Source organism: Manacus candei, unplaced genomic scaffold (assembly GCF_025592945.1).
Source record: "Manacus candei isolate 608988 ecotype Guabito, Panama unplaced genomic scaffold, ASM2559294v1 h1tg000050l, whole genome shotgun sequence".
NCBI lineage: Eukaryota > Metazoa > Chordata > Aves > Passeriformes > Pipridae > Manacus > Manacus candei.
This window is the reverse complement of record NW_026138098.1, coordinates 25,491,375-25,514,040: the sequence shown is the minus strand read 5'-3', so window position 1 is coordinate 25,514,040 and position 22,666 is coordinate 25,491,375. Positions and strand designations below refer to the sequence as shown.

At 39.6% G+C, this 22,666-nt stretch overlaps 1 protein-coding gene across 2 annotated transcripts in view; it reads left to right on the top strand.

The window, feature by feature from the left end:
• Positions 1–22,666, top strand: part of ZCCHC24 (zinc finger CCHC-type containing 24) — a 109,287-nt gene that overhangs the window by 587 nt on the left and 86,034 nt on the right. For both annotated transcript variants that reach the window (XM_051800988.1, XM_051800989.1), the window contains exon 2: positions 16,194–16,394. In XM_051800988.1, coding sequence (XP_051656948.1) covers positions 16,194–16,394 — 201 coding nt within the window. The remainder of the gene's footprint in view (positions 1–16,193; positions 16,395–22,666) is intronic.

Sequence of the window (22,666 nt, the reverse complement as noted above, 5' to 3'; positions counted from 1 at the left end):
GCCGGGACCGAGCCCGTCCGCGGCACTGGGCAGCCCCGCTCCGCGTCCCGCTCGGCCGGGGCGGCCCGGCCGGCTCCTTGTCCTGCTCCTCCTTCCCGGCCCCTTCCCGCCGGGCGCTCCCTCGCTGCCCGTCCCGCTAACGGGCCGGGGCGAGGCGCCGCCGCGGCCGCGGCATTGGCGCAGCCGCCGCCTCCTCCCGCCGCCCGCCGGCGGCGCGGGGCGCCCGTGTTGACAGTCTGGTCAATGGTTACACCGATCTCCCGTGCGCGGCCGGGACGCGGCCAGCGGGACGGGGGGCAGGACGCGCAGAAAGTGCCACATCCGTCATAATGTGCAAAAATACCGCCGCCCCCTCCCCCTCCCTTCTTTTTTCTTTTCCTTCAAAGTGATGTTTAAAAAGCTTGCTACGAGAATACGTGTCGCTTATAAGAGAGATGAGGCCGGCACTGTTTGAAAGGAAGAGATATAAACAGGAACGTGACAAAAGCAGTGAAAAAGTTTTGTGCGCATTTCGCAACGCAAGAACAAGACTAAATGAAACCAGAGGGAAGGAAGCTAAAAAACTAGGGTATGCGAAGACAATTCGCTGTGGAACTCCCTGTCACAGGAAGTTGTTGAGGTCAAGCACTTCTGCATTGGAGGGATTTCACATGTGCGGAGATACTGCAAGGTGGCACCTCACACGCCACAGCTCACAGCCTCTCCAGAAAAGATCCAGCTACAGTTTTGCACCCTACTGTGGGACTCTTGCCGGAGGCATTCAACAGTGGCTCTGTTTGACGAGGGTTAGATGGACTATGCATCCCTGCCTGCTCTGGCACTTCCCACAGAATGACATTTCAGAGTCCTTCCAGCGCCATTTGTGTTAAATATCGATTTGAAATGTATTCTCAGTCAAAATACACATTCCTGTTCTGTCAGCAGAGGGATGGGGTTATTAATTAAAACCAAATCAAATTCCCCAACTGGTCTTAAATTATAGCTGCTAAGAGTTAAGAACCAGAGGTTTACACACACATTCTTTTCCCCTTAATTCGAAACTTTCTTCTTTCACAGAGCACAGCCAGTCTCAAAATAGGCACTATTTTTGAGAGTATATAGTTTGCAACCTGTTCAAACTGATGTACCTAGTCTTATGAAGGTCGACACAGCATAGGCAGTTTAAAAACACACAGACTTAGCAAGCACATTGATTTTGGAGAAAGACTAGCGGGGGTGCAATTTTAACTATTAGCTACCTACCTGTTGGCAGCAAATAGTAGATTTTGCCCCTTTCTGCTTGGCTTACGAGCTTTGTGGTGCCCAAGTAGCAACAAGACTCCAGGAGTTTGGCCTTACATGGACTCCAGAGTGGGACTCGTTCAGGCCTGTGTTTGTTCAAGTTGGGATACATTCTGCTCACAGTGGGTCCTTTTTCTTCCTGGGAGAAAAAGGAAGAAACAAGTAAATGGTGGCTGCATTCAGGAAGCCTTTGAAACAGTCTCTGAGAAACAGTTTTCTTTTCCCCACAGTTCTCAGAGTTCATTTTCTGCTTCTACTATACTGTGTGCAAGTAGGGACTAATCCTTTTGTCACACTCCCTTTCCACTTAGCTCACATTTCTTTCCACTTTTTTTCTCCAAAACTTTTCTCCTTTATTCTGGAAAATCATTTCCCTGGTATGCCAGGCCTTCCCCAGGCCCCTGCCTTGGCTCCACACAGTCAGCCCCTTTGCAGCCTCTCCTCGGCTGCACTGCTTTTGGATCCCAGAAGTCACCTTTGCTGCATTTCTGAATAGATTCCTATCATCCATACACTGTATGGATGCAACTTTATTCTACCTTTTTTAACCTCATTACGGTTTCCTGAGGCACAACAACAGCAACAACTAAGAATGCTGGCTCTGTAGAAAGCCAAGAGCATTCACCATTCAGGAAATAAGCCATTTCATTCTACACAGATATTTTAATATTTTTAAAAGATCAAGCACGTTAGTTTGTTCCAGTTCACTTTCCAGCCTGTGACAATAGCATTGACTATGCGACTGATAGAGACACTTCTGTGTTTCCAGTATTTACCTGAACTATGTGTAACTACAGGGTAACCTGAAAAGAGGGAAGGGGACATGGGAGTGCTTTTACCCTTCTGGATATAGCCTGAAGGAAGTAAGAAACCCATTAGTTCCCCAGGCTAACACTGCCTGCTTACACAGCAGCTTTCATTCAAGGGTTTAGAAGACGCCAGAGATACTGTTGTTCAGAAGAAGTTCTGTCAGTATACTAGGTACTCTGTTCTTTCCAGAGACTGGAAACTAGACTTCTCTTTGGCAGGAGTCACCCAAGAGTTTCCGACAATGTCATGCTCTTAATTCTTGAGATTCTAACATCTGTTTATTTGCAGATGCCATTGGGTATACACTACATATTTCAACTGCGTAAAATTATTTTGGAGCGCATTAGTACTGCATGCTGCTTTTGCATCAAGTGGGCTTATGCTATCTTTGGAACAACACATAGCTTTCCACAGTTAAACTGTTGACTGTTTTCTACACAGTGCTTGCTTTGGTTGGCTTTTTTTTTTTCCCTCACAGTTTTGTCCTGGGTTGGCTTAGGCTGGAGCCGAGCTGTGACAATGATTGACACATAGCTGTACACAATATTTGGAAAGTGACCTAATGAGGGGCCAAAATAGCAACAGATTGAGAAATGATAGGATCATAGGGTGTCAAATAGTCGTGCCTTCTGTATGTTGCATTGCAATTGAAAATTTCTGGAGGACAACACTTGCAATAAGACACAGCGCTTGTGAAAAGTTGCTATTATACCAGGTTTGAAAGTCTGCATGGCAGTGCCTGTGTATGTGACTTGCATACTGACCAAAGGAACAGGACAGAAAAAAATAAAAGTGCCAGCACCCACAGAGTAGTCTTGTACTTCACCAAGATTTTTGTCCTCCAGACTTTTTCCACTACAATGGATGCCTTCTAAATAAACATGATGAACACAGCTGTTTGGTGCATAAAAGCCCATTGTACCAGGAAAAAAAAGCAATAATAAAGGTTTCAACAGTAAAGCAACAAAGAGTGTTTTGTTCCATATGCAAGACTCATTTTGCAAAACAGACCTGCTTTAAACCAAACTTTACTGCAGCATTTATTGTCCTAGATATGAAATGAAAGCATGTTAGAACATTAGGATGCAATAAATTGGCCATTGAACTGAGCTCCACCCTCATTATAATACCATCCATCAGAGCCAAGTATTTGAGGCTTTGTTGTGGGGCTGGTTACATGGAATTTAATGCCTTTGAGACACAGCCAGGTATCTGTGGCTTTGTCATTGAGGGATATAATTGAGAAACCTAGAATAAGGGACAAGAGACTCATACGGTATTTTCTATACTCACAGGAGGCATCCTACCAGGTCAACACTGTCTTTGGCCATACCAAGTCAATGCTAGCTTTGGTCAAGAAGAGACAGTGACCAGTAACTATAAATTATCATATTATAATAGTTAAGCGTGTTTCTCAGAACTTAGAGTGCTAATTGCAGCACAACCTGTGAGAAGGAGCCTGTGTCCTAATGAATTCTTTGCCCGTGTGCAGTACTCTGTGTGTCTTTCAAGAGGGAAATTCCTTCTAGAAACTTCTATGGCAGCCACTTTCTGAATCTAAACCATATTTTATTTAAGCACAAATAACTGCATACACCAGATTAGAAAAAAATCACCTTTTTCAAGAAGTAGTTAATGTTTCTGCCTCACAGACTTCCAGATCCAGCCCTTATAAGCAAGAGGGAAACTAATTGTGAGAGAACACAAGATAGTTCAGTTTACTACAGTAAGGTATGGATTACTCGCTTGAAAAGAAAATCAGTGGAGTTAAAAAAGTTTACAGAGTGTGCTGTGGAAAGTAACATTCAAATCCCTGTGAAACTGAAGCAGGTCTACAGCACTGGGATAGATTAGGTAGCTTCCCAAAGAAGACAATAACATTCATAAGTTAACAACAAAAACCTGTGGAACACTGTCAAGAACAAAAAATGTAGGGAAGGAAGTTGGCAGTTCTACAGAAAATATATTTTACATCTGTCTTTCATAGAATTAGAGGGATACACACTAGAGTGATATTTGATGAAGATTTGTCCTAGATGAATTAATTTGGAGGATGATTATAAGATTAGAAAAATCTCCATTCTCATAGTATCAGAGGAGTATATGGATTGCTATACCAGATCAGGCCATTGACCCACTAAATAAGGTGCAATATCTCTGAAAACAGCCATGATTAAAAGATTTAAAAGAGAGAACAAAACTCCTTATAAGAGGCTGCTCACAACCAGTATGGTCTGGGGGCAAACACAACAGAGATGCAGATTAGCAGAGATTGCCATATGTTCCAAAACATATCTGATTTGTTTAATTTTATGTAATACAAAATTAATACAGTTATTCTAACATAGACCATGTTTTTGATCCACAGAGTGTTTAATGTGCTAGGCTCCTAAGTCAGGACTTCTTGCTTTCTCACTTGCAGTCTAAACAACCATAGTATTATCTCTTCTTATTAAGCATAGTTATTGATAGAGTACCACAGTGATGCCTGCAGTACATGAAATTATCCTTTAATAGTGATTATTTGATAGATTTCCTCATTTTCATTTTTCTCACTATTCTTTGTGCAAGTACTAACATTTCAGTGCCCTTATCTTTCTTCAAACTTTATTTAAAAGGCACTAGCACAGCAATTCCAGCATCGGAGGAGCTTGTGCTCTCTGCCTCAGCGTGACTGTACACTACAGATATTTTGTGACTACTTAAAAGTGCCAGTCAAGTAACTTCAAACTGCTTTTCAGGAAGTTAAATGACAATTCTCACATTGGTCCTTGTAAGAGATCCCAGGGAAATGAATGTCTGTGTTAATCAGAGGACAATATGCATTTGGAGATCTTGGCAACAGCAGCCTCCTCCGTCCTCTCACACAGCCAGCTCCAGAGCCCTTTTGATGATACTGCCTCAGCACATGAAGTGCAGCTTTCACAGCCCACTCTATTCTGGTCTCAAAATCTCAGATCCTATTACAGGTATTTGCGCTAACAGCTATTTTGTTTCCAATTCCACGTGAAAATAGGCTTTAAAATGCAGAAATTCAGGGGTTTACAATCATTCTCTTTTGCTCCCCGTTTTTATTTCTGCAGCCATGGCCTCCTGCTTTGCTACTTCTTTAGTCTTTGGAAAACACCCTCTTTCGCCAGGGAAGAAAAAAACCCCATATGTGAATGTATTTTAGGAAGTGGAGTCTGAAAATAAGATCTATATCTTGTATAAGAAGTGTGAAACTGAAGTTATCGTCCAAATTACACTGTTCCATTTGTATTGCCTGGGTATGGCTTTAGATTTCTCTGTTCTCCAGGATTAAGTTTTTTGTTTGCGTGGTTTTTATAAATGCACTGTACTGCATATGGCAGATACTCTTTTCTTACTCTTCACAATGAGGCTGAATTACCTAATAGCAATTTGATTGCAGGGGGAAGTACGCAAGAGCCAAATTTGGTTCACTTAAGCAAGCATTCTAAATACAATTACGTTGCTTTTACTCTGGCTTCCTTACCTGAACAAGAACAGCAGAAAGCTCCCAGAAGTAAGAAGAAAAAGTTGTGTTGAATTTATTCCAACAGCTAGAACCTCTTGTGTTGTTCCTTACCCACAAACTGCCCCCACTCCCAGCAAATGCTGCTGTAGCTCTGCAGCACACCTGCCCTACCTCAGGCTTTAACTACTTCGAGCATGACTTACAGCTGGGCTTCAGTTCATTACAACAGAAGTATTATCCACCATAGTCTTCTGCAGCTACTTGTTTTCACATCAAAATCAGAACCGTGTTTGGAAAGCTGACAACAACTAAAATATTAATTGCTGAAAGTAAATCAAGTCTTCTAGGAGAGGGATATGGGCTTTCTGCTTTACTGTTGACTTCTTTTTGATAGGTTGAAGAAAAAAAAAGCAATACAAGATAGACCAATTATATATATTATTCCTCATTAGTTGAAAATCATTGCCAACTCCTTTAAATCACTTGGGATTTTGTGTTTATGCAAACTCCTCATTGAGGGAAGCACTGGCATGCACTTTCTGCCTCACAAAAACATCCATGTCTTGAAAAACTCGTCAGGCAATACATAAAAAATCACCCCAACCTATAATTGGAGGCAAAAGCACATAGAATTCTTGTTACAATTATATTTTATACACAGAGCTTTCATTTACAGTTTTTTATGCGTTTACAGTGTCTTCCATGCCAAAGCACCCAAACAAAGGGGTGATGTAACTGTGTGTTGGGTAATGATTTTTCATCCATTCCTCTTTTGCTCTGCAGACACAGACTCAGTTATTCAGAATAGAAAAGGACGATCCTTCTCCAATGAACTACACAAATGATCAGACAACTAAGTCTGACTTGAACCAATATATTAATTTATGAAGTGTATGGAACAAATTAAATAACCAAGATGTGTACTCAACTGCTTTTATCCATAAGCCAATCCCCCTCTTCCTCCCACCACACACACACCCTCCCCCCCAGGCCTTTTTTGTTTTGTTGATTATTTGGGGAATTTTGTCGACTTGCACAAGATAAATAACAAGCAACTTTTATCAAAATATTGCATGTTATTGACAGATACAATGTGAGGATTAATGCAGAGAAAAGTTTTCTAGATCAGAGTTTAAGTGGGCCATAAAAGGACTCTGAAACTTGATTTAAGTGAAATTTAAATCTAAGACCAGAGAATCTTTTCCGTGCTACTTTAAGAAGCATGAAAACCAGTGACACTGTGCAGTTGCAAAAAGATGCAGGCACAGATATTAGAAAGACAAATCATAGAATACTGATATTATGTATTTGCATAGAAACAAAAGCAAGTGTGTCCTGTTAGCCCAACTAGATGCATACATATAAATGCTACCTAAAAAGTGATACTGGGTGTCACCTTCAAGTTTCTGAACTGATTAATAATATGTCACAGTTAATATCTGTACCTTTCCCCAGTTTCTTTTCCTCAGAAAAATTGCCACAGCCTGATGCCCATTTTGCTACTCTGCTGAATTGCTCTTCTTCCTCCTTCAGAAAGCCACAATTAAATTAAATGAGGAGAATATAAGTGTTTGCTTCATGGCAGTTTATGTAGGTTCCGTGTGGGTTCCAGAGTAGTTATAATGGATCAAAGGAACTAATTACATTTTGCAAAGCTATTCAGATCTTAAAGTAGTGCTGACATAATTCAGACAGACAGTATTTCCTATGTGTCAAAACTTAGATCACTTCTTTTTTCCTGAAGGTTGGTTTTTATTCTCAGAATGATTACAAGCAATCTGTGATCTACTAAAAGCAGAACCTAAAATTATAGACAGGTTCACCTGAGGAAAGCAGAATAAATGCAGGGATATGAGTCTTGGGCTTTGTCCATGTCCCTTATTGTCTAGCCAGACCAGCACAGCTGTGGGGAGTTTTGGTAGGTTTTAAGTTTTAATGTTACTATCCTAACCCATTTCTTTCTGTTGTGTGTTTTGGTATAAGCAAATACTAGCAAGTCCAATACTTTGACAAAGAGGAATTTTAAGAAGCCTCTTGTAGATCTTTTTTCTTAGCTCTTTCAACTGCTGCTGATAGGAAATACTGGTCTCCAAACCTGTGTCTAAAGAAATACGTTTTGTGTTTCTACAGATTTAGTTTGAAGATTAGCAAATGCCCTCATGATCCAGGACTTGAGCTCATATGCAAAGCAGGAATATGTTCCTGCTATATTAAATGGCCACCCACCACTACTCTCTGCACGTGGCAGGATTGGGTGTCTCTTTTGAATCAACAGAAGTGCAGTACCCTACATAGAAGAATCACAGGTATCTGGAAATACAGATACTTATTTATTTACACCTCATCCAGCTAACTGCCAACTAAGCAAACACTTAAATGGAATCAGCTTGCTCTCAGAGATTTCTCTTGCTACTAGGAGCTCCAGGTGTCTAAGTGATTGTAGCAGGGGGAGTTGGAGCCAATATTTCTTCACACTAAGACAGCCTGCTGGGCAACTATTTGTAAGTAGTCATTAGGGCTGTGGATATCTGTGGCTGAAAGGATAGCAAAGGAACTATTGTACTGTCATTGCATCCTGAAAATGGAGGACTAGCAAGAGTTTTTAAGAGGGTTTGAGCATCACTGATCCTTGAAATACAGAGGCATTCTTATATAAGCATCTTTCTCAAACATATGTTGAAACTGAAATTAAGAGAGTAATAGATTCATTCCTCTAATAGTCCCAACTTGGGGGAAAAAAAAAATCCTTAAATCTATTTGGAAACCAGATTACTCAATTGTTATTTTATAATTTAACTGAAGCAGATTGTGATGTTTTAGGTTTAATTGCTCAGATCACACTTCAAGCTGTGCTGTATCGCAATTGATGAAGAGGGTGGCTTTAAATGCAGATAAAACTGTCTAAAAGCTGGAGTCACAGAATGAAATTCCAGCCTGTCATTTAGTATATAGAAATAATTTATTTTCCTCGCTATATTCAATTTAATAAAAGTTTTTGTCTTCCCGTGAGTGCAGGAACTGAGGCCCTGAGCGCATTGCGAGGGGCCCGTTCTGGGCAGATGATGTATTGTTTCTACCTCTGACAGCGACCTTAGCTTTGCCTCTTTTAAACTTTGGCAGGCATTGCAGAGGTTTCTGTGCCAAGAAGGCATTACTGAATGTAAATGATATAAACAAAACTGTCTCAGACTTACGGTTCTGTTTAACCCAAAATGGACATTTCTTAGCAAAACCTTTCATCATGCAAGAGCTGCACAGGAGGTAAATGCTTTCCTAAGTTTGTCTTCAACAGGCACATATCTATTTCCGGGTGTTATTTTTCTTATGTTTGGAGTGTCAAAAGAGCCACCAAACGAGAGGAAACCCGACTCTTGTTTTCCAAACTGCAGGTCAGATTGAGACAAGATTTCCTGCAGGAAACAGAGATGTTAACAGAAAGTGCAGGGATCAAAACATGTCCATCCGTTTCTCCCCTCACTTTATGCCACACAACCTTCATAACCTCCTCCTCGCCCAAGAACCCTGTCTCAACCAGAGTGGCTTGTTTGTCAGCAGTGTGAGGAGGCAGTAGGATGGAGGTGCATGGCAAAGGCCCTCCCTGTGGCCTGAGAAAGGTCAGGGAAGTTGGTGGTGGGGGAAACCCAGCTTCAGGCAGGCAAGGGATAGGCCGAGAAATGAAGGCTCCTGTGGGGATGTGTTAAAGTAATTTGCCATGTGAATGGTCTCCCTAATATAGTGCTCATGTGTTAGAGCTTCTCTTTAGCATAAGTGGGCAGTTGTTTGGCATTTAGTGGATGAAAAGGATCCTTGCAGAATTGATGCAAGATTCAAGATTTAGAAAGTTCCTCCAAGACTGCACACCTTTGACCAGAGCAAATCTCTGTCCTCTTCCACACTTGCCTTTAAAGACTTTTTGTGATGTCCCCATACATTGTGTAAAATGAGTGTTCTCACTAACATCGACAGCAAACCCTTCCTGAGGCTGACATAAGGAGGATCACACTGCCAGGAGAGAGTCAAAAGACCTACACAAGCTCCAGCAAGCCTGGAGATGGTGACCGAGCAACTTCTTAACTATCAGCATTACTTCTATTCCACTGTATAGTAGACAGGGAGAGGTATGTTTTTTAACATCTAAAGATTTGTGAAACTCATCGAATTCTTTGGATCAACATGTTAAAGACCAGCAGATGTAAAGCAAGGCAAGGTGGTGTTGGTCTCCAGCCTTGCTGTGAACTGAAGGTACACCAGTCATGTACAGAGAGGGTGTTGCACTCACGTGCTGTTCTGCAGAATCTCAGCAATTACATCCTGAGAAGCCACAACCAGCCAAGCTGTCAGATTTGGAATAACTAGATTAGAGAGATCTGTCTGCTAGAGTAAAGATTTGTTGCCCTTCAATGACTAGCTTCACAACCACTAGCAGGTCACACAGCATTCATGGTTGTTTCCTTAAGATACTGTTTCTGCAAAAGGAAAGTCCTAGTGCCATCTATCTGAAAATATTTATAAGTAGGCATTAGTGTTAGCAATTTAACATAAACATGTATTTATCTAAAACCCCCTACAGAAGAAGGATGAATTAAGGTATACTTGGCTAATGTAACTAGCTGGGAATGTATTAAGGTTTACTTGGCTAATCTGCATTTATCTGTGGTTTCATATGAGGAACTTGAGCAATTCAGATTTTACTGAAGTCAGCCCAAAGACCAGATTTTTTGACAGCTGACTTAAATGTTGATTTCAGAAGGAAACAAAAACCCAAGTCTTTTTTTCCTTTCTCCAGGCAAATGTTTTCTTCACTGAGTGATGAGCTTGGCTTGCAGTTCTCCGATGATAAAATGTTACTGAGCAAACTCTTAAGCTTTTTTTTGTAATAGTATCCAATTTATCAGAGGAGTTAAAGCAGACACAAGCTATACAGGAGCAGTTTTTGAGGTTTTCCAGTTCAGCCTTGGTAATTAAACTTCTCTGTTTCTTCTGGCTCAAATTAATACAACTAAATTTATTACAGTATTTTCATTTAATCCCTCTGTTTTCAGAAGGATTTGGGGTTGGCCATAAACATTGATGATGATCTTAAAGGTCTTTTCCAGCCTAAACAATTCTATGATTCTATTCTATGATTCTGCATTAGATGTTTTCTTTTGGGCAAAACCAGGGAACTGTTTGATCGCTTATAAAGAGCTGAAACACAGAAAAGTCACAGATTTGAAGTGCTTATATCCACACGTGGTCATCCTCAGGTGCAACTGTTGTGCTTTCACACATACTGCATAGCCCCGTGGATAAACCCCATGTGAAAAGCAAGCCTTAGGACACTAGGAGAGAAGAGAAAGATATAGGCCCTCAGGTTTTGTGTATTAGCATGTACAAGCACTGAATTACTGTTTGGGTAGCTCAGATTTCCCTCTCCTCAAACACGAAAATAGCAACTGAGCGAGGGTTTGACTATCCTACTGTTATATCCATGACACAGCACAGGGATGCACTCACTTCTTAGCTTCATGAAAATTCAAGCTGATAACTTTAGCACCTTTTGACATTTCAGCGCAGGGCTAATAATTAGCATGCCTAGTCTGGTTACCATCATAGAGCCTTGAGAATGTTTGCAATTTACAGTATATGAAAACCTTACTTTTTCCACACTGATGATAGGGCAGCCCAACCTGCCTTTTCCAACAGGCTTCAAAGAGCCATGGCGCCTGTTGACTTAAATTTAACTCTGGCAGTTAAGATTGCTTTATTTTTGTTTGCTTTATTAGGTTGGCAACATACTAAAGGAAAAACAAGTCATCAAAAATTCTCTGCTCATTGCTTTTCAATTACAGACTATTTTATGGAAACATTGATGACTGGAGTAAGTTATAGGAATATTGAATTGCTACAGGACCTCACTTCAGTATGTGCAGTTAAAATAAACACGGAGAGAACCATGAGCACCAATCATACTAACTTAAAGAGCATCAAAACAGACCTTCTGGCCAGATACAGCCTATCAACCACATCAACCAGCACAGGTCATTCTAGCTTCAGGTAACTAATGGATATGAACCCCTTTATCATTGCCTTAAGGGTCCAACAGCCACAAACTGAACTTGGGGTAGAAACTGATTTTTCCAGGTACTTTTCCTGTCCATACCTAAAAGCTTCACTTCTTAAATCCTAATAAGAAGATACCATTCCCACATAAACAGGTTGCCATTGCTTATTAATATCAGCTGTTCTGGTAGATAGGTAATCCTTTCACCTTTGGTCAGAATTCAGCATTTCATAATTGAGATGCTGCTGTGCTATCTGTACTTTCTGGTCCCTGTTAAAAATACCTTTACAGCTAAAGCAGTAGCCATACATACCAGTGGAAAACTTGGAAAGTAAGACTTGCCACTTACTTGTTTGAATGTTTCATTGCATATTCCTAACAGTACTGTTGTCTTTATTTTCAACATTTCACCACTGCTATAAAAGAAGCTGTAGAGATAAAGGCAGTGTTTCCTTTTCCACCTCTTGGCACATCAATCCCAAAAGCTGTCTCTGAAAGGCAGGGACCTAGCCAAGGGAACCAAGAGCATTTGCCAATCATTCACGTAACTAGGAATTTCATAGAGGTGAGTTAGATGCTGGAACTCTTGAGTCACTTGCATATGTTACCCAACTGGAAATCAGAGTGAGGAAGCTATAGAAGACAATAGCTGCCTCTTTCACAAAGGACCACACTGCAACTTTACAGATTACGTGGCCTTTAACTGGAAACACTCAGCAAACAAATAACAAAGGAAGCTTTGCTTCCCAGCACCACCAACAGATATATTTTAAAGATCTACCAAGCAGAGAGGTTACCTTTGGAAAGTACAACATCAGACTTTCAGTTCAGTTCATTTGACTCAGTCAACAAGTTTCATAGGAAGGAAAACAAACAAACAAACAAACTTCCATTATCAGCTGGAACTTCCCATCAAACCAGTTTCTAAGTTTTACCGTCAGATCCCCCATCCCCCAGTGGAGCAAGATAAGGAAATCCTGAATTCATTGCAGCTGGGCTGATGAGCCTTGTAATTAGGACATGCAGTGTGGTCTTTTGGCGCCTTGAGAGCACTAACCCTTTCACTGCCAAATCCTTTCTATCCTGTTAGAGCTCAAAATGAGACTCCATTGGAGAGGTACTGTTGTCTACTTTTTAAAGAAATAGGTTGGCTTTGCTACTGGTGCATTGTGAACACAGAGCAATCATTACTTTCGGTGGAATTCATCAGAGGAGCAGTCTCCCTGCCACCTCCCAGATGTCTACTAATACACTTGAGACCACAGTGGGTCAGAATGCATTTCTAACTTCCTCTTTATTTTCTGTCTGAGACCATCAACATTCTCTCTGATCATTCCCTGGACATCCCCTTTGAGTGTAAAGCTAATTCTAAAGTTTTAATTCAAAACCCTACTTAAAAATCCCCTTTGCAGCAGTGCAAACAATAAGGGCTGAATTGCTGATCTGCACAATTAAATACTCCAGAAAGAAAAAAAAAAACCAAAACAAAACTGTTTTGGTTCATTCACACCTTGTCTTCTACAAAGAAAAAATGGACTGAAATACCATTTCATCACGTTCATTACATGCCCTAAGCTTTCACTATTTGATTCCAGGGGCCAGGATGAACTTTCCCATTACCACCCTTATTATATAACTTGGCTTTTGGGAATGGCTTATTTCCTCATCTCCTTCTGAAGAACTGGAGATTTCCAGAGCTTGAAGCAGGACGTAGCACCATTTGTGCTGGTGCTCTTTATAGCAACTTTCAAGTGCAACAGATTTGAGACCATTTTCCAGGTCAGATTGGCAGGAACCGTTGAAGTGATTTGCCTGACTGTACCCAGAGGGATGGGCTGCATTTTGGGATTGTCTAGGAATTTGCTTTAGGAATTCATTGTTCTTTAAAGTACCAGTGACATCAGCAATGTGCATCTTCTCCTTTAGTGTCATCTTCTGGGATGATGTATTTGTTTCTTCCTTTTTTAACACTGGGCCTCAAGATGATTATAGGGAGGTGTTTTGTGGTGCCATGCGTAGACTGGATGTCCAACTTTGGCAAATATTGCACAAATGCACTGCCAGCTGAACCAGGTGGCCACTTTTAGAGCCATGTGCCACACTTTGGCCACAGAACCAATGGTGGCTGCTAAGATTATGATTTAGTGTCAGTGCAGCCCATAGTCTGATGGGATTCTGGCCTTTGGCAAGGCTTCTGGTTGAAACAAAAGTTTGTAAAGGTTTACTGACAGAGTGGGCCACCTTATGTTACAGTATTGATCTGAAATGTGCCCAGAAGCGTTGGTGAGGAGTAAATTACATAATCCCCAGTTTCTCAAATAATCCCCAAATTTCTCCCTTTTAATGAGGGCAATAGCTCAGTGTAAGGGATTTTAGAAAAGAAAACAGTCACCACTGCAAGCCATATATCCAATCCAAAGCCCACTGAAGGCAGCAGATAGGTATGTTTTCTTTTGTCAGTGAGTTGGCCCTGGGGGCAAGAATAGCAACCTCCTGATGGCCAGGAGTTACATATTCTACCTCCCCAGGAGATATTTTAGATTTTGGCAATAGGTAAAGAATTTGGGATTTCACACATTCTGTGTGTCCATACATACAACTTTCTATAAAAATCAGATAATAAGGAATTTGCAAAGTTACTGATGCGTGTAATGCATGTGAAGTACTTTAAGAATCTCTTAGAGGCAAGAGGACTCTTAAAAAAAGATTTTATATTATTCCAAGTATATATTAGAGAAAGTGGCTCCTAGGGAGACAAGAACTTCTCAAAGGCTCTTAATTAATACTATTTTGGCATCCATAGCACTTCCGCTTCCTCTTAACAATTTGATGCCAAGAATTTCTCATTCCAATAGCATCCAATAAATTCTAGACAATAAATTCTAGTGACCGCTGGAGGTATCTTTGTTTGCTTGATGGCTGAAGCAGCTAAAATCTTTTTATTCGTTTTTGAAATAGCTTTTCCTTTTAAATCTATACCTTTAACCCCTGAAACAAAGTGGCTGATTCTCCTCTTAGCAGCCACCTCGTCCTGCACCAGCACAGAACTGTGCTGTACGGGGAGTAAAATTATGGGCATTTCAGTGCCTGGACATGTGTGAAGTCCCCTGTGAGATCAGATTCTACTCTGGGGCCCTTTGAGTTGATCCTGCTGCTGTGCACCAGCTTCAGTTTTGTAAGAGAGGTCAGTGTTTTGTTTGACCATAGTGCAACTGGGTGGAGCAGATTATCTCAGGCTAAATTTTTCTTTACAGTGTACACCATCTGCAGTGGGATGGGATTCAGTGAGAGCTGGGACTCATCCAGGTACTTGTGCCTAGAGCCTAAATATCATTCTTTTGGTGTGTGACTGTCAGCCGGAAAACACTCAGTGTGCAGACATCCTGGATGTTTGAGATCTCTGACATAAACGTATTTTCTATTTCAGATTTGTTTCACAAACTCTCTAAATCAGTTTCAATGCATGTCTTCCATATGTATATAACAGGTATAAACATATGAAAACATATATGACATATATAAAGACTCCTCTGAAGTATCTGGATTTAATAGCACTGAAAAACAAGGTCTCCACAGAAGCACAGCATAGATTGAATCTCTTCTTACCTCACTTCCTCATAAGCTGGTGGTAATTCTCTGATGCCAGAATTACATAAACATAGCATTACAGACCTAAGGTGGAAACACCATGTGAAAAGTGTCCCATAACAAGGATGGAGCGGACAGTCAATAGTTGGTCCTATTTCTATAGTAATTCATTATTATTTTACTGTTTTTAAGAGTTATTTCCTTTTTAAACTCCTGCTACAGTTTCTTCTGAATGTTAGCAAGTTGAAGAATGAATCCTTGTTATCTCCATTAGGGAGAATAGCTATTTAGGTGTTGATGGGTTTCCTGCTGTTCTAAAACTACTGAATGGCAAATTAGGAGCTACCGATTTAGATTTGCAGATTGAGAGAGGAAGATCCTATTGAGGTGAAGTACAAAACCCAAGTATTTACTGTTTATCAGGAAATGTTTAAATTGCAGTAGGTCTCCCCTTAGAAAATCCAAAACAGATATAGACCTCAATGTTTCTTGTTATGATTTGAACATGGGACTCTATATTGACTGTCTGATTAACCCGATTAGAAATTAAAAGTTATTTTGCATTTTTCTTGGTCTTCTTTTCCTTTCCCTGACTTCACTATTCATTGCGTTAAGTAGTTTTGGACACAAAGACATTTCTTTTTGTGAGTTGTTCTTTCAGCTTTTTGCCTGCATATTCTAACCATACCATGAATGTGTTACAGTCAAACACAAGAAAGCAGTCACTCCTTAGTGGAAAGGTTGGACTAAGTGAACCATGGCAAGCTCAACAGTTTCCTTAGCAGTGGGGTGACCAGCTCCATTGCACTGCCTTTGTGAAACCTCTTTATTAATGGCCTGTATATTGCTCTCCTCAAATATGCAGCCATGTTTCTAATGAAAAAAAATCACTTTTTCCCCTGCTCTTTTTATCCTTCTCCTACTCAGATCTGCCTCAGACTAATCCTAAATACAGTACTATGTTGCATGCAATTCTTTTCTTTTCTTTTGCAGGCTCTGAGCAGCAGTCTGTACAAGAGTGCATCACCTTATGGCTCACTTAATAACATTGTGGATGGGTTAAGCTCCCTCACTGAGCACTTCTCTGACCTATCCCTTTCTTCAGAAGCCAGAAAACCCAGCAAGAGGCCACCTCCTAATTACTTGTGCCACCTCTGCTTTAACAAGGGACACTACATCAAAGACTGCCCACAGGTAAGGAATATATAATATTCTGGAAAAATCTTCATTAAAATTTTCCTCATCCCCTGATTTAGTAACACGGAATTTGAGAGGGAGTAGCACTGAAGAAATATCTTGACAAAGTGCCAAGCTAGCCATGTGTTCTTTTAATCTAGTCTTTATCACAATGCAGATGGAAAAAGTAAGCTATTTCATTTGCTTGATAAGTATTACAGAAGATATTAATCTACGCACATGAGTAGGTAGATTTTGGAAACTTTAAAAATGGCTACTATGAAATTTTCTGTTACAGAGATTGTGTAAAATACGTTTTCAAGCAACACCCTGTGTAGTCAGTTTGGCAATAGCACTTAATAAAAATATAACAAGTTACATATGCTAAAGGAGAAGAAATTGTTACATTGGAGAATTTTGAATCAGTAACACAAGCTCCAGGTATTTCTGGTGCAAACTCTCTTCTGTCTTATAAAAGAGTTTTGCTATACTTGGCAAGATGTGTTGGTCTTTGACTCCTAGAACTTTTCTGTAGTGGCAAAGCTGGCAATATTTATTTCCTTAGAAAAGAGGTATAAACCAGTGTGCAGAGGTATAAACCACTCACCAATGTGCAATTTATTTTTTTTCCTGAGGCTCCAAGCCACAGTGTACAAGGTTTTTTCATTTTCTCTGGTTTCAGCTGGATCCAGTTGTGTTGCTGGCTTAAACTTTCAGAATTCCAACAATATCCTATGTAGAGTCCCAAGGAAATTAAAATGCTGCCAATACTTTAGAAACACAGATGTGGACATTACCAGCATCCACTTCACTATGACTTTAACCTCTTATCCTCTTATTGTATGACTTTCAGCAGAATTAATCTGCGTAAAATTAACTACAGTTAATTTGCAGTTGAGGATGTCAGACATATATTAGCCAAAACACAAGCAGAAGGGTGTCTGCCAGCTGAGTAAGATCAGCATGAAATCAAGTGTAACATCAGATGAGCCTTAACTGAGTGAATTCTTCTTGCTGTTATGAACAGACTAACTTTATTACTTTAGCTGTATTTAATTCTAATGAAAGCTATGGAATTAAAGTACATTTGCAGTCTTAGGTGTGGCACTTGAAAATGGTTTTACTTATTATTTCAATATATATTGAATAAGAATTTTCTTTAGGAAACAACTGAAATTTTCTTTGCTGGAGATCAAAAGTATTCTGGTTTGTGCACTTCTGTGTTTAATGTACTTAATTTAGCATGTTACAGAACAAAGTAAAGATGGGACCATGTAATAGCGTACATTGCTTGTCAAGGGGACTAAAACTAGAACTACTAACTATGTGGTGGAGTAAAAAACTGCTAATCTGGGGTTGGATGGCTGTGCTTTGCCGTGCAGTGTGAGAAACCAAATGAATGCAACAGGTCTCTTGACAATCAGGACGTGCAAGCTGCAGCTCACACAGTTGGTCCCAAGTGAATGTGTCAGTGTTGGAGCAGCAATGCATTGTTTATTTCATAGGCATTCTTATGGTTTGAGGCACGAGGGATTAAAGAAATTTAGTGAAAATTGAAGACATACGCATAGAAATCCAGAAGATCCAAACAAATAAAGGACTGTGGAGGAACAGTAACTCACTTAAACTGCACATCCTATGTTGTTTTTTTTTTCTAAAGATTTAACTTAATATCTTCAATTTCTCTGTGAACCAGGAAATGGAAAGACTTCCTACTGGGTGTACTCTGTGGCTGTCCTATGAGATAGGGAGGAATGACTGAAGGAACACAGGACAGGGGGGCACCTGCTCACTCACTGCATGTGGTCTCCTATGGTTACAGGCAGCCATATCATATAGCCCCTTTCCAAAACTGATCAAGTTCTGGTTGGGAAGCATTTCAGTATTTTGCCCTTGCTACTGCTGATGTGAGAAGCTGCTCCAGAACCTCAGTCCTCTCCTAACTAGAAATCTTCCAATTTCTAGGATGAGTGTAACTCGTGGTCACCTTACAGTCATTTGTTCTCCTGCCAACATTGTCCTCCACTGAAATAGTTCTTATCCCTCCCTGGTGTTTATCTCAGGGTGTATTAATAGACTGCAATCATATCCTCTCTCAGTATTCATTCTGTAGGACTAACCGAGCCAGGTTTTCTCAGTCTCCTCACAGAAAGTGTACAGACTCCCTACCTCCTTCTCATGGCTGTTCTCTTGTGCTTTTCATCTCCTTGCACATGTGTGACTACATGGACATATGGTCAGGTCTTGTCAGTGCCTTTTGCTGTGTGTACACGTACCTGTTTCTATAGATTAAAGTTTATGTTAGTTAAGGAACAGGTGATATGATATTGGTTCTGCTCTGTTGGAGACTTCTTCTAACACAAGCAGTTGCTTTATGGTTTAATCAGCATGAAAGTGCTTTCTTGAAAAAAAAAGCAGAGTTAAGCATTCACAGAAATTTACACATCTCCTTATGTTATCTAAATTTGAGGACAGATCTAAAGAGGATGACCCTGTTTGCACAAGTTATGTTCAAAACATTGAAAACATCGTGCTCAGGAAGGGAGCACCAGTGACAGGATCAGGCTTTTGTCATAAAAATCCCCATTTGTTACCACTGCTTTTGACAATAACTGATTTCTTAGTATGAACATTACATGCACTACTTAATAGCTTATATTTTGATGCTTAGTTTTGCTAGTGCTGTCAAAAATGAAATTTGTTTTGCAAATCCTACCAATAAAGGACTGTAGCTATGCATTTTTAAAGTACTTAAACCTGGATAGAGAAAAGAGATAAAGTAATCTGATCTAGACAAAATGCATATCAGTAAATCATATGGTATTTTTATTTTCTTTTTATGTAACTGCCTAATAAGAAAAACATTTTGAAAGGGGGTGTTTTATGGAGTTTTTCCTGCATAGCAAAGAAATTGTGTAACAAGTTTAGGCCTTTAAAACAAGCAGAATTAAGTGAGGGTATAAACACTGAAAAGATATTGTCTTTTTCTGTTGCTGTAAAAGTTGATGAAAATACATGTATCGGTTCAGATTTATATCTTAAGTGATGATCATATTTCAGGAGGTTAAGTCATTATAAACAAAAATTGCCAGCTTTGGTATTTGACTACCTCAGGTGTCTGCAGTTTGTCCAATATCATGTCCAAAATTATCTGTTGGAAATTGAAATGGGATTTAGCAAATTACTATTATTTTAGCTTGTAGTTTATGTCATATATAGTGATAGAAAGTGGGATTTTTCTGTTAAAGTAACTACCAAAAATAAGAGCAACATTAGGACTACAATTCATAATTTCTAATTTGCTTATATTTGAAAAAACTGTTTGTTGCAATTATTATGTCTATAAGAAACAGAGCACTTACTTTTAGCATCATCTTTATAGCATAGCTACATTTGTGAGTTTCAGTGGCTCAGACAATAACATCTTACTCATACCTCTCTGATATTCTTTCACGTACAGAATTCTCGTTGACTTGAATGAACTGAAAAATGTGTAGAGAATAAAGGTTAAAAGCACTGTTCTTAATGTAGTGATCTCTTAAATTATCATTGACTGTGCCATAAAAAAATAAACAAACTATTTCTCTTTAACTAGCAAGGAAGGTGAGGAATGAGAGTACTTTTACTATGTAGTTTGCTAGTGGTTGATTGCATGATATATAAATATATATGTATATAGATTTGTCAAAACTTTGTATACTTATGTGCTCAAAGGTACGGTGCCAGCTTACACCTTACATATGCATGATAACCACAGGACCTTTTTCCCCTTACCAGGGCAAAAAATGATGAGTTCTGGGCCAATAATAGTTTAGATGTGTGATACTTTATGACATTTATTTATATAGCAGGTGTAGAAACTCATGGAAGACCTTTTTAAAAAAGTTGTATTGTCACTTTTCACCCATTGTCACTGTAGTCTATATTTTTAAATCCTATAAAATATAAACAGTGAGTTCCTTTGTACTCTGTGTGGCCTATACAAAATTCATCTTGTTCCTTTACATCATAGGGATGTTATTGACATGACCACTCTTCCATGATGTCATCAACCTAAACTCAGACCTGTCATACGTGTTTAATTTGCAGAAAATATAGGATAATGGGATGTACAGTATAATGGAGTATGGTGTTACTTGCAGCATATATGGACATTTGTGATTGAAACACCTAGTTCAGATTCCGAGATGTTGCAGAGTGATTGAACCTTTTCCACTTTTCAAAAATCTACTGTTGGAAGGAAATACGTAGACAGAGATCCTAGACCTCATTTATTGCTTATGTCATTCCCGTTGTTAATTTGGGCAGTAAAGGCAACAACAGAAGTCCAAGTTTGGAGCTCCAGCAAAGCATCTCTGTATTCAGAATTTCCAAACACTATGTTTCTGCCAAGCACCAGTTCCATATTCTGGTGTCTCTGTCCTAACTTTATTCAAATACCTGTGCCAGTGCCAAGCTCTTTGAAAAAAATCTTTCTAACAATTCCTGTAAATCTCTACACAGGCAAGGAGCTCTCACATCATGGAGCCTTGGTGGTGAAAGAAAAAGGGCAAATATCACCCATAGTTCTGCAGTCAATTCCTGTGCACTGCAACTATTAGCCTAGTCCCTGGCAGATATAGAACTGTTGTATGTGTTTCCCAATTTTACATAATTCTTACAGAGGAAAATGTATGTGCATGCTTACAGAAGTACAGACATACTACCACAGACGTATGTGTAATGGGAAACTGTATTAGTCTCTTTTTGCACTAGACTTTTAAATTTGTGACTGAAATGCATGGCATGGTCCATATTAATGTGGCCAACACTGGGAGTCTTCCGCTGCCAACAGTGATCTTTGAAGCAGATCCTGAAAATCTAAAGTGCCTTTAGAACACATATTCGAGTCAGTGGGAGCAGTAGGTAATTGGTGTGGCTGCTTGAGCTTGCATGGATTTGCTTTTGTGGTTTCATGCAGGATGTGGAAGAAATCAGTGTCAAGCTGAGTTTAGTCTTTTCTTCTCAGTCCATGGCTTGATCTGCCAGATCATGCTGCCCTGAAGCTGTCCCTCCCTGTGGTCAGATATAGTGGATCTTTGGCAGTAGAGCTGGCTCAGCAAGCAGCTATTTGGCTGCAAGACTGGAGCGACTCTCATGCCTGAATCATTAATCTGATTTGTCTCGTGCCTTATGGTTGTGCAAGGATCTCAAAGGTCCACAACATTCAAGGAGTTCACAGCTGTGATTTCTCCAGGTACCAAAGGCTGACTAAGATGGCAACGAGGACCAAGCTGGCATATTTACAGAGATGAAAAATAAATTTACCTTTCTGGGTTTTAGCTTAGAGATCTTAATTTTTTTAAAAAGCAAAACAAACACAAACCTCTTGAAATTTGTTTTTCTTTTAAAGATGATGTTTCAGAGAGCTCTGGAATTAAAGATCATAGATCATTTAGCAAATCTTAAAATTCACTCTGAAAATAATAGTTTTTGACAGTTGCTACACTTTACAGTAGTCTTCTGGATGTTGTGTGGTTGCCTCCAAATTAATGTGTCTTTTCTCTGTTGAACTGAGTGAAATATTGGTATTGTTACTCAGTTCCAGGATGAGGGGTCAATCTCCCCAGCCTTGGAGGAGTCTGATACCCTGTATGGGCTCAATTTTTTCCAGTTTCACTACAGTTTTTAATCAGAGTGTACTTGCTGGCATTTGATCTGGTGTGGGACACATAATAAAAGAAAACAATAGCTAAACTCACCCCTGGTGCAGTAGCACTGATGTTAGTAAGGTCAGTACTGAGAGAGAACCTAATAGCCTGTATTACAAGGAGGGAAAAAGTGTTAATCTCTGCTATGTGTAATTGTTTTCAAACTGCATGTGGCACTCCAGAAAAACCTCTATATATCCAGCTCCTTGTTTCTGTAGCTTTGAAATACATTTTTATATGTTAATCCATTTTGTATGGCGCACATTTCTTCACAAAAATATAGCTCTGTAAGAAATTGTAGTTCTGTAAGTACCTATGCACATAGTAAACTTCCACATTACAACATGCTGGAACAATCTGAGGATCTCAAAAGTCCTGTTTATACACAACATGCTACTTTCATTTATACCCATTTTTCCATTCAGAACCTGCATAAAATTATTTTAGATGATTTGGACGTGGATGAGATTTTTTTTAAATTCTTTTTTTCTCACATGCAACCACTTTGACAACTCCATGATATAAAATATACTACAGAATTTATTGCAGGCTGTTGAATTTTTTTCTCATATACTTGAACTTAGCTCTGCCAAATTTTTT